The following is a 17939-nucleotide window of genomic DNA, read 5'->3' as shown; positions in this document are numbered from 1 at the left end:
TTTAATTTTGCATGCAATTAGTTATTAATGGATAAATATTCAATTAAAGACTCAAAAAATTGAAGAACTTGTCAAATTTTACAATTGCATGTGTTAAATAGGTTTCATAATGTGAGTTAACTTTTTATGTTTATATGTGTTTTATTTCTTTTTTTTTTATCGTCTAGTTTTAAATTCTAATATTTTTGTATTATACAATAAAATAAATTCGAAAATTAGTAATTAGTTGGAATGGTGACATATTTAACCCTTAGAAGGTATAAGAAGCAATATTGAAATCCTAGAGGTCTTTGACAAAGGGCACCTCTGTCTATTCAACACCCTGTGGAGTTTTTGGTGACACCCGTAAGAGGTATTTTTTTTAATTGATTTTTTTGATATCTCATTTTAGAACATCTTATAGATAGATGGAACCAAAATTTAATGGTGCTCACATTTATACCTGAAATCGAATTCCGGGCCGTTGATGATCTGCCGGTTCATCATCAGGGGGTGGACTAGCAGGTATAGCACTTTGATACCAATCTCGATTCTCCTCGAGTGTGTCAAGAATATCTTGAGCGTCGGGATGAACTAGATCTGCCCAAGTCTCCCATAAAGGATGAACAATGTAATCGATAAAACCTACTTGAGATTTTTCTATTGTAGCGGAATGTCGGTCGCACATTGGACTTATATCCATATTAGCTTCGCGTTCTTTATCTCCTTGTCGAAAGAACTCTTCCATGAGTAGAGCAACCCAACGTCTGAAACATTAAATTTATTAAGCAAGACTGAATTTTACATGATGGGGAAGCATGAAATAGCATGGAAGGAAATAAACGCTTTGTTTTGAAGTTGGACTCTATCAAACTTAAAAAGGAGAGCGGTTCCGTTTTTTTATTTTTTGTTTATTTCTTCATCTTCGAGACAAGAAATAAATTGCCTTTTAAAAAAAATCGCACTTTCTACAAATTCAAACTTGATCACACAGTAGTGAGGAAATAATAGCATTTCCAAAAGACCAATGAGACAAGGTCTAATGAAATGCCCTCTATATAATTTTGGGCTAGGGTTTACAAGCGGGATTAAAATAACACTAAGTATCAGAAACAGACTTTCAAAAATTTCTTTACCCACCTATATAAAGGAAGTGGTTTGGTCGGATTGCTAAGATCCGCACAATGTACTAAATTTTCTAATACTTGAATCCTATCAGTGTAGTTGTCCAGCAACAAGACACCCGATCCCGCCACCTTTTTGGTTTCCACCATTGTCTTTAAATCTGCTAGCAAACTCATGTGTTTAGACATGTCTGTGCTTAATACCATATCAATAACCATTTTTCTCAGCGTTTGTCTTTGTTTTTTTGTCATATTAAGAAATATGTCGCAGCCATCGTTGGACAACAGTTTGAAAGCCACTGCCAGGTGATGATTTTCAAGCACGCTTTCATCATTATACATTAGAGCAAGTTCAGAACTTGAGTTGATTAGGAATTGATTAGTAAGGCCAGGGTGGTCGACATCGTGTACACAAGCAGCAAATAGGGCAGCAGTTATTTCTAACGGCGTAAACACCGACTCCAAAGCTGGTGTATTGAGAAGCACGTGGGTACTTTGTGTTACATCAGCGGCATGTAGAGAGTTGTGGAAAGGGTTTTCTTTTACATAATGGTCTTCAACCGTCATAATATATGTGATGAATGTTTTCGGAGAGATCATCATAGTTTTCAGAAGCTCTCGCTGATTGAATACGGCATATGCCACGCTGGTCAATGGTCGTTCGTTACTAAATTCCAAGATACGGAATATATCGACTCCCCAGCGATCGATTTCCATTAAACATTTTCCTGAAAAAGTTTGGTGCATTATTATTTATTTCTTCTAAACCGATATGCTAATTACATTTATTGTAGTTATACGCGATTAACTATTGCAGTTGTTTTAATATAGTAACGGTGATCCTCATTTTAAATGTCACCCCTCCCCCTTAACTTTTTGATTTCACATTTTAGAAAAAAGCGATGACCCACTTTTGTTCAAAAATATTTAGCAATACAACACTAATTAGAGGACGAAAAGAAATTGTAACGGGCGATCCATTATAAAAGTAAGGAGCAATCGGATGTTTTCGTCTTGAATTTTGATGTTTGTCAATTCTGACGTACATGAAACACGTCACTTAGTAAATGTATTTGAGTTGTTTTGCAAAATTGTACCTAAAACTTGTTGTATAATAGTTGCATAATATACTTTCTCACTTATTAAGCACTCACTCCGCTCGGGTCAAATAAAACTCGTGACCAAAAGGACGTTTATCAAACTAGTTGCATAATAAACTATCAGGTATGTCTACGATGTCACTTTAACACGTCAGATCCGTCAGACACTGTTGCGAGGCACTTCCGGTTTCCTTGTAATTTAGTCACGAGTTCAAAGCGTTCTTATGTTTTCGGTAGATATTTAAAACATTGATGGTATTTTGACATTTGTCGGTTTTGAAACTTCACATTAAATGTTGAATCAAAATAGCAGATTATATAACTAATTTCATAAAAGCCCCTTTAGTGACGAGTTTGATTCGACACGAGCGGAGCGTACTGGAGCGAGTGTTTAATAAACGAGTGACTGAAGGAGGTTATCTTGCATACTACACTTTTTCTACGATTATTATTTTTATGGATATATTTTTGCAAAACACTACGAATACATTCACTGATATGTTACGTTTAAATCAGAACAAACATCTACCGAAAATATCTGAACGAACTGACACCTTGCGCACACAGATATATTCGTTCTGCACGCGACTGTTTCTTGTTTTCATGTACTTGTGGATGGATTTTAAAAAAATTGAAAAAGGTAGTAAGTCAATAAATTAAAAGAAAAAATTGATTTTCGCAGGTTTTGCTTATTCTATTTAGAAGATTGAAACTGTTTACAATTACAGCCATGTGCAGGCAAGTTTAATTAAAGTCTTAATTAAAATTAATACCTATACATGTATGAAATTTCTCTAACCGTATTATTTGTATTTTGGGAATACAAACTCCATTGGAAATTTAAAGCTTCCCGATTACGTACATGCAAACTTCCAATCTTCTTACTGATTTATAAGCAGAGGAGACGTTTCAGTGTTATTTTTAAACTTTCTTAAACGGAGTGGGTAAAATCTTATTTTGGTCCTCGGCATCTACATAAAAAACATGTGGAAGGTTCATTCATTTCTTATTAACTCAAAGTAAATAAATAAATGAAGACTTCTCGTCGTTTTTGTTATAATATATATCTGTTATAATATATACCATTTTATCGTAGAAACATGAAAAAAATGTTATAACTAAAGTTGGCACATGAACACTGTGGGAAATATTTTCAGATTTCTCAGTCGCTAGGAGGTGTTACCAACATTATAAATTTTGATTTTTCTTTGAAATACACCTAGTAAATGTACAAAAAAATGTGCTGTTTAAAACTAAGCGCCAAAAGCTCTTTAAAATTTCTATTAACATAAAGTAGTGGGGTTGATGCAATGAAAAAGGAGAAATTGCTCTAGTGAACTCATTTTATCAGTGATATGTCCTAATTCTTAGAGATAACGCGCATTTTTATATAATAACAGAGAATTGCAAAATGAAAAATGAAATGAAAGCGTATTTCGATACCTTATTCCTAGCCTAAAATATCGAAGAAGGATAATTTAGTTATTCTGAAAATTTAAAAACCACTAGACCTGTAGTTATTCTTATTTATTTGTCTTTTTTTAAGATTTAGTGACATTTCATAATTTTTCAGTAAATGTAAAAAAGAGCATAGTACATACATATAATCTGTAGGTAAGTGCATGGTAGGCAGAATAAGCAGAGCCGTGAAAGAAAAAGAAATTCCTTAAAATTAACTCGTCAACAAATATTCAAATTATAGTTATAAAGGCAGTGTATTTTTTTTAAAAGAAACTTCTGCAATACTATTTACAAATCTTCTGGATTCCTCCTGCGTCTGTTGTTGATAAATCAATCCACAAGATATATAAATAAAGTGTAATTCTTGTTGGTTGCATACACAAACTAATAAAATACATTTTCTGCAATGGTGAAGGGGTCGATATGAATATCATGAAGAATAAACACTGTGCGTGTTTTGCTAAAGTAAGTTTTTCATTACTGATAAAAAAAAATATTATCGAGTTTATATTTAGAGTTGTACCAAAATACACACACTCGTACACGCACTGAAAATATAACAGAACAGCTCACCTAAATCCTCCTCGTAGAGTGTTTCAACCCCATAAGTCGGCAATTTTTCGCCAGTGAATGAATTAGTGTGACATAGTTTTCTGTTCACACCGGAAATTTGTGACATTGTAGCAGGACCTCGAGGGCGCTCATGGACTACTGTTTTGGATGGTTCAGCGCCCTCATCGACATTGAAAGAAGGAATATCTAATTCTTGTTGCTTGTCTGAAAATATACCATAAGACTGAATTATTTTCTTTTCTATAAGTCGAGATTTTGGGTGCAATATTTATAACACGCCAAGCAAAGATTATATTTCTACATCACATAAAAAGACAAATATCGGTTTGCAAATTAATAGAAACCTTCAGCGGCAAAAATGATGAGATAAAATATGTACAATTATGTCCATGGTGAAATCTGAATCTAACGGTCACCATCGGGGACTAAATTTACCAAACATTATACGGAAAGCATGCTTGCAATATCGCGTGAAACATGTGAAACAAAAATTTAACTGTTGAACATTATATTAAACTAAACAAAAAAAATTAAAACTCTTACCTAAAAAAGTTGAACAAATATATTCTGAAATTTGGTTCCCGGATTTGCTGGATTCGGAAAAATGAGAAAGCTCTTTATTCAGCATACGCTTGAACTGCAATAAAAAAACAAAAAATAAATAAATTACTATTGTTATATACAATATGTCTATGAAGATTGTCTAATGTTTTTGGCCGAAACGTACAATGTAATAAATAAATCGGATGTTTTCGGAGATATAACAACAAGGCTTGAATTTTGATGTTTTTCAATACTGATGGTCATATCAGTGAATGTATTCGTATTGTTTTACAAAAATATACCCAAAATCGAATGGTCATAGAAAAAGTATAGGATGCAACACGTTTGGTAAACTTCTTAAGTCACTCGTTTATTATACACTCGTGACTCAAATGTCGTTTACCATACTTGTTGCATAATATACTATTACTAAATGGCTAAAAGGGTAAGTTTAGTTTTTCAAGAAATACCAAGTGATATTGTTTTTCTGTCCCCTTCTCTAAAATACCCAATTATACACCTAGCGAGCGTACGAAAAGTATAATTTTACAACTGCAATTTGGTTACCTATGACTGCCAGCCAATTCGAACATTTTTGGGGTATTACCTACGGGTTTAGAAATAATCGGATGGCGGATATTAATGTCAAACAGGTACTAGAAGAAGTTTAAACAATAGTACATTATGCAAGAAGTATAGTAAACAGCATTTGAGTCATTTATTCGGCACGACCGGAACGCAGCGGAGCGAGTGTTTAATAAACGAGCGACTTACGAAGTTTACCAAACGTGTTGCATACTATACTTTTTCTGCGACCGTTAGTTTTTGGGCACATTTTTACAAAACAACACGAATACATTCACTAACATATTCGTCAGAATTGACAAACGTCAAAATTCAAGCCGAGCAGTGATATCTTGGGAAACGAAACTGACCTGGTAAAATGACACTTTCCGCACATTAGATCGGTGTATAATTACTTATTTTACAGAAAAGATTAGAATAGTATATTATGCAACAAGCGCGGTAAACGGCATTTGACTCACAAGTTTATTTGACACGAGCGGAGCGAGTTTTTAATAAACGAGTGAGCTAAAAAGTTTACCGAACGTGTTGCATACTATACTTTTTCTACGACCGTTAGTTTTTGGGTACATTTTCACAAAACAACAAAAATACATTCAGAATTGACAAACGTTAAAATTTAAAGCGTGGGAAATATATCCGAAAATATCCGATTGCTCCCAAATCTGTGCGGTAAAATCCCGGAAATGTCCGAAGTGGCTCGGATTCGTGGGAAACGAAACTGACGTGGTAAAGTGACGCTTTCCGCACGCTAGATCTGTGTGTAATGAGGTATTTTACAGACGGGAGTAGAAAAACAATATTTTATGATCTGGCTATTATTTATTAGTTATTTGTTAAGCAAGTGAGAGTGAAATATTTTTGATGGCATCTTTTAGTAATATGGTAGGTGATTTATTCTAATTGTTTCAAAAACTTTTAAAAAACTTTTTAATTTAAAAAAACGCCAATTTTTGGGATACCCCGCATAACATTGCCATTGATATATGTTAAAACAAAACAAAAAAATATGTAGAATCTGCATTTGAAAAGCAAAAAATACCTCATCTAGTTAATAAGTCAATAAAAAAAAAGAGGTAAATCTGATTTTCTTCCCATAATGTCTATAGTGAGTCTATAGTGAGATCCACCAGAATAAAATGTCATTTATTCAAATTATTATTTTTATCGTTATTTTAATAAAACTTTGATTTGGTTTCGGTTATCTTGAGTGTCCGATGTTTCACGGGTGATTTCTGAAGTATTTTTCCGATTTATGAGCGAAACTACGTTTCTGGGAGTTACTTGTAGAGGGCGCCACCTTATACAACTAGATCAATTTTAATTATTTACAAAATCTTGTACCCATTTGTATACCAACGAAAGAATTACGTTTATAAAATATAATATGCCACTTGATTAGCCTATCACTTTATAATACATATAAATTATTAAGTACATGGGCTAATCAAGTGTATTCTGGTGGATTGTAAGTGATGTTCGACATCTCTTTATAATACGGGAAAACGGAACCATAAACAAAGCTAACCAAACGAGAGTGTCCCATTTTAGATAAACCTGATTTCTGTCCGGTAGTTGCCGACACTGTATATATGAAAAATAAAAAATTAATTACACACCGAGAAATCCAACCAGGAGCATCACAGCGTTCAGAAATGAAATGTCGACAGAGTGAAAAAAGCACAATATAAAAGTAAAATATAAAAAGTATTACCAAAATTGCGGCCCTCAATAATTTTAAATAACATTTAAATAAAATTATTACTTGTCGACAACTGCCATTTGTTTGTTGACCTTTTGTCATTTATTTGTTGCATGTACCTTAAGCGAAGCCATATCTGATACAGATCTATGCGTTTGGATAGTTTCCAATTGGTCCAAACACCAATCGAGTTCCTCCATAGTTTCCGTAGCCAGCTTCATGTATGCGTCATCTGAAAATGAAAATAAATCAAAATATTCCCTTTAATTAGTCTATTAATGGAATATGGCCTGAGGCTTTACGAAAACAAATTTAAATCGGTAAACATGTGAAACAGCTTTTAAAATAAAGAAAAAAACAAGGAAAACAAGCACATTGAAACAGATCGTAAATAACGATTAACTGAAATCAGATATGCGAAATAGTATCAACTATTTGTTTTAGTTAATAGAGCAAGCTTGTCCGTAAACTCAACTTACCTCCGGGAGTTAAATTACGTGACTGGGGAAACCAAGTGTTGGCGGCTCCAGATGACCGCTTGGATCTGTAACACAATAATAGCAGGACTATCAACCCTGTCGCTCAAATTAATACGATTTTATTTAAAACAATTTTGCTACTTTATTCCAGGCTTATTTCACAAACATCATTTATTTGTAATTTTTATAATTGAGTACAGTTATTTCATAAATCACAAAAAATGTAGCGATATATATTAATAATATATTAAATCCCCTAACCAAAAAAGGATAACCAGTAAATATACTTTACATATATATTACAGTTATTGTCTATCGAAAAATTGTGTGCCATTCTGCACGCAGTAGGTTGAAAGTATAAAAGAAAAAAATCGTCATTGATTTATAATTATACCAAATAATCGGTGGACATATGTAAATTTTTTTCGTTTTGATCTGAAATATTTTTTTTAGCCATAACTCAATTTTTACTATATAATAATGCTAACTTTCACAGCTTCTTTTTACAATTTCCTCCATCATAATTTAATTAATTTTTGAAAACCATAACAAATCGATTTTTTTTCCTAAAAATTTTGGTGACATGTAGAGGCCTGAGTTGCGGTTAAGATTATTAGATTGCTTATAGATTTCTATAGACTCCCGGATTTTCCGTTGGTAGAAGAATTGATTACATGCAAGAATTTTAGTTTTATCGAATAAAATTATGTCCGGTTTCGTGATTGTGTGACGCAGTTTTCATGTTCTTTGAGCCTAGTTGATATTTTTCGAATGCTTTAAACTCCTGACATCTCAAATGGAATTTTGTCCTTGATGGATCGAAGATGTTGAGAGATTCTGGGACAAGTGGCAAATCTGCTTTTGACCTTTAAAACTTTTGATATGTGGTCAGTGATGTTTTGAATATAAGGAAGGACAACAGTCGCAAGTGCTTACGTTTTCATTGTCATTGAAAGGTTGTGGTGAAGTGTATTTTATGATGGAACTTTTAATATCTTCAATGTGGAAATTATTAAATAGAAGAGCAGAGGTAAAGTGATTTAATTCAAAAATAGATTCACCACTTGTCCTAAAACCTCTCAACATCTTCGATCCATCAAGGACAAAATTACATTTGAGATGCATTCCATGCATATGCGACGAAGAATACATTGAAGGGACCGAACGAAAAATATCAACTAAGCTAAGAGAACATGAAAGAGCCTTAAGACTAAGACAAATAAACTCATCAGCAGTTGTCGAACACAATCACGAAACCGGACATCAAATTTTATTCGATAAAACGCAAATTCTTGCATGTAATCAATTCTTCTACCAACGGAACATCCGAGAGTCTATACAAAATCTATAAGGAACTTAATAATCTTAACCGCGACTCACCAATATGGGAATCAGTCATCCGAGACGGTGTTTATGCCCCTCATTTAGCTCGGCCCCTCTCAAGCAATATAAAAACAGGTACAGAGTAAAATGCGAGCCAGTTTCAGTCAAGCTCTGAAGAAGCCAACAGGATGATTGGCCAAACGTTAGCTAGTTCGAGTCAACAAAAACCGACGCAGGAGGAATCCAGAAGTTTTATAAAAAGTATTACAGTAGCCTGTGAAAGTTTCTTTGAAAAAAAAAAAAAGAAAAATATTATACTGCGGCAATGTTGAAATACACATTTCGACAAACAATTCCGCCAAATGAGATTGTGGTATGATAAAAAAAAAGATTTTGAATATATAAAAGATTGCAGCAAACTGCCTGTTATCCCCTCTGTTTTCCCACAGAGTGTTTTGAAGTTATGATAAAAAACATTTTGATTTGTCCTGTATGATTAATACTACCAAAAGTGAAGAAAATTAGTTACCAATATAACAAGAAACAAAACAACAAAAATAAAAAAGTTATAAACTTATCCAAAATTTTAGATTGACTGAATTATTTTGCGCTTTTTAAGTATATATACACATAAATCTTAGAGCGTTCTAACCGATTTTGAGAAACGCTATTCTTAACCTTCAATTTAAATGGTGTAACTATATGGGTCAAAATAAGACTGGGAATGCCTAGCCCCAAATCAACGTCTCCTGTGCATGTTTACTTACTTATTCGACGGTACATTAGTGAGACACTGAAAGTTGTTGCGAATGCTTCGCAAGCTGGCGAGAACTTGGGCAAATGGGGTGACGATAAGATCTTCGCCATGGCTGAAACAATTACGTGTAATGTTGGTTAAAAAAGTTTTCAATGTTTATACAGATGTATGTTGCCTTTGATAAAACGGCGACAAGTATAATGTTCGTGCCGCACAAAGAGTGCTGTGGGGTAAAAAAAAAATTAAATCTGTCTTAGGCTTTTCGTTTTCCAAGTCTTTGGGCCTTTGATTAAACATTCTAAACTACTCAAGAAAATGTTGTATTTGGCTTTCAAATAAGTTGATAAGTCACCGATAATTTAATTTAATTTAATTAAGTAGCAAGGTGGATAAAAAAACGTTTTTTTTCTTTGATTGCGAAACTTCACTTTGAATTTAACGAATATCAGTGTGATAATGGTATAAAAGTAAATTAAACATTAAGCAAGATTTATAATGCACGTCTGTTACAAATCAATGACACAGATTACAAATTTCGAGGAACTGAGCTGTGAGTGACGAACGCTAATGTAAGCAAATAAATTTTGGCGCTTTTATCTTAAGCAAATTTAGAAAAGCATCCATTGAAGTGATTACAAATCTTTTATATCAAAATTATTGTCAGGAATGCAAATGTAAAATAACCTATAACACAGAAACGCATAAGGATATGACATGAAAAAAATAAGACGTCAATATTTTAACCTCTAATTTTCCGCTATAAAATAGAAATAATAATATATTATGCAACAAGTGCGGTAAACGGCATTTGACTCACGAGTTTATTTGACACGAGCGGATCGAGTGTTTAATAAACGAGTGAGTTAAAATGTTTACCGAACGTGTTGCATACTATACTTTTTCTACGACTGTTAGTTTTTGAGTACATTTTCGCAAAACACGAATACAGTTATTGACATGACTGTCAGAATTGACAAACGTCAAAATTCAAAGCGCGGGAAATATATCCGAAAATATCCGATTGCTCCCAAATCTGTGCGGTCCGGAAATGTCCGAAGTTGCTCGGATTCGTGGCAAACGAAACTGACGTGGTAAAGTGACGCTTCCCGCACGCTAGATCGGTGGATAATTAGGTATTTTACAGACGGGAGTAGAAAAAAGTTCTTATAAACTAATCAAGACAAATTAAAAACGAAATCTTATTTCAATCCTGCACTTCAAGTCAATTCACTAACTAGGAAAGTAGTGTAGTTGTCAATTTTGAGGTTATTGCTCTGAGAACGCCCTAAATTTGATCCAAACGTTAACAATTGATTAAATTGCCAAAAATTGTTTTGTTAGGTAGAAATAAACTAGATATTAATGTTTATTAATAAATACTCTTGGATTGTCGATGGTTAGGAACGATATTTTTGTACCACCTCCATTATTTTGCCATGTATAGGATGGTCTGTTTATTACGGGATGACACCTTATCCCAAAAAATATTAAATAAACCTAAAAGACAAAAGTTTGGAATTACGTATACTTTTACGGTATTTTCTCCATTATTCATTTTTTTTTAGAAAAGTTAGGTGGCATTAAACTGCTAAATATTTATTTTCCAAAATAGTGACATTTCTGTATTAGGTGATTGTTTTTTCTGCATTACTTCGTTGTCACAGCATTTTTCTCAATCAAACGTATTATTGCTAATATTTTGAAATCTACTAGTTTTTACGATAAATTTATAAAAATCTGGTACATTTATAATGTTCCTTTCTGTTGACGCGTATTTATTTATTTTTAAAAATATAAGCACAGGCCACTTTTATAAGGAACTAAACTCCAAAGAAAAAAAGGCTTTCAGTGAAAGAAATCAACAGATACATTTACATTAGCCAATGTCATTTGGGATATAAAATTCAGACACGGTTAGGTATAGGAATTATATATGAAATATATCTTGTATATAATATTAATAAAATATGCTAAGAGTATAAATGAATCCAAAAATTTCTTTTAAATATCTTATATATTCTGAGAAAGGTAGCATCAAATAATAAACGGATCAGCCTACACACATATTCTAATTCTCTATTTGATTTAGTATCATTTGTTTCACACACCTACTACAAGCGGTGCGTTGGTGCGAGCTGTGAGAAGATTATCTTATTTGTGAAGAAAATGTAAAATTTTCAAATTTCACAGCCAAAGTTACTAAAAATCAATAACTACAAATTTTCAGGAAAGGATCAAATACCTTAATTAAATAATTAAAAAACCCTCTACACGTTCTCGTCTTAAACACCATGTATCTTAAATACTTGTCCGCCTTTTTTTTATAAGAACAATTATTTCTATTTTAGGGCAGAGAATGAGTGCTTAAAATATTGACGTCCAATTCCGGACACCTTGTAATATTAAAAAATCTTTTCGTCTATCTTTGCGTTTACTGTAAATTCTCTGATATTGTGTTTATGATTGCCTTTGAACCAGCTTCATCTCTATGCTGCTGTATCACCTAATAGCGAATTACCAACGTTGCAACAGATGAAATAGTTCGCTTTGTATAACGTAATATTCAAACGCATTTTAGAGGAACAAAATGCACGTTTGTCATGCTTTTGAATCCAATAATTTAGTTATGTGCTGATTGCATCTGCATATCTTTGCGAATTAAATGATGCTTCGATTTACCGGACAAAGTTGCTTGCCTTCTTTGGAAAAAAAATCAAGGAAAATAAATTACGTCACATGAGTTTCATGATCTTTGGAGCGCTCCCCTGATTGTGTCAGGTGAACACACGAAACTCTTCTCTTGCAATAATGCTACATATTTTGGTTAGTTTTGGTTTTGGTTAGAAATTAAAATTGTTAGAAATTAACTTAAACCTAATAAGTTGTTGGGACTGGTATCATCAAAAAAATTTTTGTTTGTGTTTGTGTTTATTCGTAATATTTCAAAGGTAGAATAACAGGTTGCGGTTTTTCCAATCCTGTTCTATTTTTTCAAGAAATTAACCACGCAAAAGTATTTTCATAGCTCACTTTTACAGTTAAGAAACATCGAGTTTATATATATTTGCGCCAAAAACTTTCCTTTGCTCACAAAATAATATCGCATAAATGTCAAAAAGTTACTTATAATTTTATGTTCCGAGCCGAAACATTTTAAAAATATAGGTGATCACCTATTAAGGCCGTATAACAAATTTGGAGCAGCTAATGTGCGCTGGCGTGTTCGCTAATGGTAATTGCTTGCGCTTAAATTATGAGATCCGTATATCGTTCAATTTTATGATATATGTTGATAAGTAAATCACAGATATTAACCATTCAACTATATTATTGGATTTATCATTTGATTAAAATTAAACATCATTTGGTCAAAGGTGCATGTAATTTGCGAATTATTTTGGTAACAGCTAAGCAGTCTTGGTTATTTTAGAGTCGGTTCTTCTAAAAATTTGTTAACCGACAGGCTTGTATATGTTTTTGTATGTCCTCATTAAGTCTATAATTTACATTTAAATTTTTGATTTTTTAGGCATGGTGTTATTTAATAAGTTTTCAGTATTTTACAGAGCAATTTCTTAAGTATTTTGAGTTTTTAAAACGTGTAGCCTAGATTTCTTCGTTTTCGAGTTCCAAGTTTTATTTTTGCCCTATCTTTATAATTTCTGAAATAATCTCGATTTCGGAACGAAAATTCTTCTGGTCCTTGGTATGAGAAATTATATTTATTATATTTTTGGAAGGAAAATAAATTTTGACACTCATTCTTAGCAACTTCTAATAAGCGGACCTCCTGACGTAAAAATGATTGAGGAATTTATTCTTTTTCATCAAAAATATGCAATGCAGGACAAAAAATTATGAACGTTTGACAGTGTGAAGGAGTGAAAGTAAAAGACATGTAAGTAGCTCCCCTGCAAGTAAGAGTAACATTAAGATTAATTTCAAATACCTCATATCAAAACCTCCCCGGTACCAATTTTTGTTCAGAAATCGGCACTATTTAGGAAATTATGCAGAAAAGCACAGAAATAAAACTTAGACACTTTGTATGCTTATGCTTATGTATCACTACGTACAAATGGTTTTGTAAAGGCAAATCAATCAATTTTTTTTCAATAATGAAAAAGGCAAATTGATAAAAATTAACGTTATGCTCTCATTTCTTAAAAATAATTTTCTGATGCCTTTGAGCATGCAATACAATATAAATTAGGATATAATCAATTATTTTGTCAATCATAACCCAAACTTATTGCAGTGAACAACATGTAAACTTATAATGAAAAACCTGTAAATCTAACAGATTTATCCTGTAAAGTTTCGGGTATACTATTAACCGACCTTTTAAAATTTAAACTTGAGTGCCGCACCTGAACCAAATTTTCGGTTGTCTTAAATTTATATATTTCAGTGGATAAATCACACCAAGGTAAATAACGAACATTATCCGTTTTCGGTTTAATTTTTGTTGCGATGCTTTGCTGTCGTGTAAAGTGAAGAGGGTATTCAGAATATATGTTTATGAATAATGCTTGAAAATTAACTAAAAATAAAAAAAATAAATTCTCGCTTCTTAAAATAAAATGTCCCCGTTTCGTTGAATATCAATGAATATGTCTAAAAATTGGTACAGTTGAGCGGCAAACCAGCCCAAAATCCTAATGTTTCCATGCAAAGAAGACTAAGCAAAATGAACTTGCGATTTATAGAATACGGTTCAAATATGAAAACATATTTTCAGACCATGGACTAGAATGTAATCTTTCAATTGATTCTTTATAATCATTAATATGATTTAGAATTTTAAAATAGCATAGTGCTGTATAAATAAAAAAACGACTCCTCAATATACTTCAATTCTGTCATCTTATTTATTTGCTGGCTGACTGAACATTGCAAGTTAGGAATCATCCCATCAAGCAAAAGCCCTGCCAAATGCGAAACAGACGAATATTTATGCTGCCCAAAATACTAAGCGGCCGATAACAATAAAAATAAAATATGTTGCCGTGGCGGTAGAAATATTTCTCATAGTTGAACCGCCGCGCCGTCGCCTCGCGTCGTAACACACAAAGCATGCAGAAAATGCAAAATTAAAATAACTAGGAAAACTAAATCGCCAACAAATACATACGATCTGTCCAAAATGTTTTCGGTCTCCTTAAATCTGGAAAATAGACGAAATATTTTAGATAGTTAGAATAGAAATAAATGGGAAGAATATATTTTACATGCTTTAGCAGGTACAGCTGAAAGTTCAAAATAAAGCCTATAGTGGAAACATTATAACTAGGTAAAGTCTTGTAAGGTGCAGACAAAAGTTTGCAGGTTCAGTGTGATGTTCTCCATTTAATTTCGGTTAAATACCGATACAGACAACAGTGCGCTGTTTCTAATTCTTTTTAAGAGCAGAAAAAGACCGGTTTCTAAATCATAAAAAGATTTTGAAAAAAGGAATATACCAAAAATGTCTACTTGTTAGAATCCTAAAATTTTCTTCAGCTTCTACAGGAAGTTGACAGTTTCCTCGTTACTACACATTATTGCATTTCTAAAATCTGGTGAAAAATGAATGTAAACGTTCTCTCCTCCATACTTAGTAGTAAAGATTGTTTTTATATTTATCTTTTTTCTAGGTAAGTCGTAACCATAAAACTAAAATAAAAAAGTTCCAAATTAAGTTGTCGCCATTTCAAACGATTTTTCAAAAATTTGCGATTCACTATTATAATATACTATGTTTTTAAAATGTGTAGCCTTTACAGTTCCGCCAGATTTTTTCGGGTAGTTGCCAAGAGCGTTGCCCATGGCAGCACATTGAGACCTATGCTTTTTCTTTTGTATGTACTGCATGCACCTGTTATTTCTCGAAGTTAATTAAATACTGTTCGACACGTTAATGCGCCGTTGATACGCAATTATACAGGGTAGCTGATTGCTGCGAGATTCTTTTATATCCGCAAATATTTTTTATGGAAACATTTTAAAAACCAAAATATGATGAAAGCGCTGAATACCATAAGTTTCTATTATTCTCACAACACCTCACTTTGCTAGTTTGTTTGTTAGTTTTGATTAAACTTTCGAAATTAAGCAAAACTTTTAATTAAGACTACTGACTTCTGAAAATATGCAATATGTGTATTAATAATGAAAAAAAACTTCCTCCTCATTAAAGTTAACAGGATGTGAATGAATACTTTTCGAGGCTTAGATCTTACTACTTATTTAAGAACGATGCAAATACCAAGCTTAAAAATATAGGAGTTTATGATTATTTGAGAGCCTTATTTAGTGTAGATTTTAATCAATGATGGGCAGAGAGTCATTGACTATTAGAATGAGTCATACAGTCATACAGTCATAAACTATTTATAATGTCAAGAAGTATAATTTTCAATATAGGTTAACCAAGCCACATTCAGACAAAGAACTTTTGCATTATTTAGACAAAACCAAATATAAAAGAATACTGCAGTAAGCTTTCCAGTAAACAGATTTTCACACAAATCAGCGTCGGTCCATAGATCAATCAAGTTAAGATTATCTTTATCTTACTATTCGTTAGCATGTGTATCAGCAAAATATTTTCAAGTATACAGGGCAACTCAAACAACTATTCAGCAAATAATTGGGAATAAATTACCAAAACAAAATTTTTACAGTCTAGAACAAAACATTTTTGTTAGACTACGGACGTTGAATAAGTCACATTTAGTTAAAATTCACACAAGGACTAAAGGGTCTCTTGTAGAGTTTTTTTCTAGATTGCCGTATGCACGAAAATCCTGACTTTATTGGTTGATGAGGTATAGAGGAAGATAATTGACTTGCGTGCTTGTGTGTTAGCCCTGTATATACATAGCATATGTAGAAGTATTTTTAAGATTAGATTTTAGACACACAAAGAAAAATATTTTACATATAAGGTGTTTCACCCAAGCGTGGAAATGCAAAACATTTATTTTTAAATATTAAGAATCCTACAAGAAATCTTCATTTGGGCTCGGGGTCATTTTTTGGGTTTTATGGTCTCCTAAAAACGGACCTTCACATAGTTAATCTCATTACTAGGGGTTTAGAGTAATCAATTTTTTTCCGTAATATCAGTTTCAATAAATTACTTACCAAAATACGGTAACTTATCGCTATCTAGTGAGCCTTGAATATTAAATTAAGTGGTACATTTATATTTTAAGGTTATAGAATCGGTTTAATACTTTGCTTACTTAAAATAGTGTATTATGCAACAAGTTACAGACATTATACTAACAAATATCTTTTTGGCAAATATGATAAAATAGTCCGAATTATATTCACTTTTCGAAATGCTAACTAACTATTAACATGATATTATTGAAACGTATGTGCGAACGCGAATAGAATTTTTCATAAGTTTTCCAACTAACGATAAAATCGCAAATTTTGTAATGATCCTGTATAAAGTCGAATAAATTTCTTTGACATTTAACCTTAATAAATTATGCCCACCATAACGTTGAAGCTGTTTTGCAGGAAATTATGGAAAAAATAATTTCTCAAAAACCGTTAAAATAAAAAAACATAAAGACATTTTACAAAAATAGTCGGAAACCAACAACGAAAAAGAAAACAATAACAGAACGATCACATGTCTTTTAATCCATAAATTTTAACTTGACATCGTGAATCCTCCTGTCTACATAAAGATTGATATTCTCATTATGCCTTTTAGTTGTCAATTTACAGTGCGACAATTTCCCAAAACGTAAATTTGCCCCAGTTTTTTCGTGCAAAATTCAAAATGGGATACCTATTTGTATTACCATTTAAATATTACGGCTATAAATAACAATTGACAATTGATAATTCTCACGAATTCAATAATTTTTTACAAAAACAAAATAAATTCTGACATTTTATCTAACAAATAAAACAATTTTTTATAATAAAAACGTTATCCTTCTGCCATATTTGTAATGATAATATTCCACATAAGAATAATAAAACTGTTATGTCCAAGTATTTTTGTACAAAATTCTGACCTTTTATTTTTTGTGCGTTAAATCGTAACTAAGAGAAATAAACGTTTTTTTGGTATAAACTTCTTAAAAAGTTTTTTTTTTTAATTATTACTTAATGAGAGTTGCGCTGAAATAACAGAGAAGAATTATGGGTAGATAATGTGCAAACGTTTAGTCGCACTCTACGCTTATAAGCATGCTTAACATAATACACAGAAACTATTGACCTATTTGATTCAACGAAAAACAAATAAATTGCTATAGATTTTTTTTGGATAGTAGACAATCTTTTAATTCTAAATAACTTTTC

At 32.2% G+C, this 17939-nt stretch overlaps 1 protein-coding gene across 10 annotated transcripts in view; it reads right to left on the bottom strand.

The window, feature by feature from the left end:
* The window catches only part of LOC132703803 (cAMP-specific 3',5'-cyclic phosphodiesterase), a 205436-nt gene that overhangs the window by 1475 nt on the left and 186022 nt on the right, over positions 1-17939 (bottom strand). For 8 of the 10 annotated variants that reach the window (XM_060673284.1, XM_060673280.1, XM_060673285.1 and 5 more), the window contains 8 exons: positions 14761-14793; positions 9637-9738; positions 7547-7611; positions 7187-7299; positions 4781-4874; positions 4238-4441; positions 1120-1831; positions 443-746 (listed from right to left, as the gene is read on the bottom strand). In XM_060673284.1, the coding sequence (XP_060529267.1) occupies positions 443-746; positions 1120-1831; positions 4238-4441; positions 4781-4874; positions 7187-7299; positions 7547-7611; positions 9637-9738; positions 14761-14793 (1627 nt within the window). The remainder of the gene's footprint in view (positions 1-442; positions 747-1119; positions 1832-4237; positions 4442-4780; positions 4875-7186; positions 7300-7546; positions 7612-9636; positions 9739-14760; positions 14794-17939) is intronic. The other 2 variants (XM_060673281.1, XM_060673283.1) reach the window with 1 other exon arrangement.

This window comes from Cylas formicarius, unplaced genomic scaffold (genome assembly GCF_029955315.1).
Source record: "Cylas formicarius isolate icCylForm1 unplaced genomic scaffold, icCylForm1.1 PGA_scaffold_6__28_contigs__length_40554024, whole genome shotgun sequence".
Classification (NCBI taxonomy): Eukaryota; Metazoa; Arthropoda; class Insecta; order Coleoptera; family Brentidae; genus Cylas; species Cylas formicarius.
Note: the sequence above shows the minus strand (reverse complement) of the source record. Positions and strands in the feature narration are given on the sequence as shown.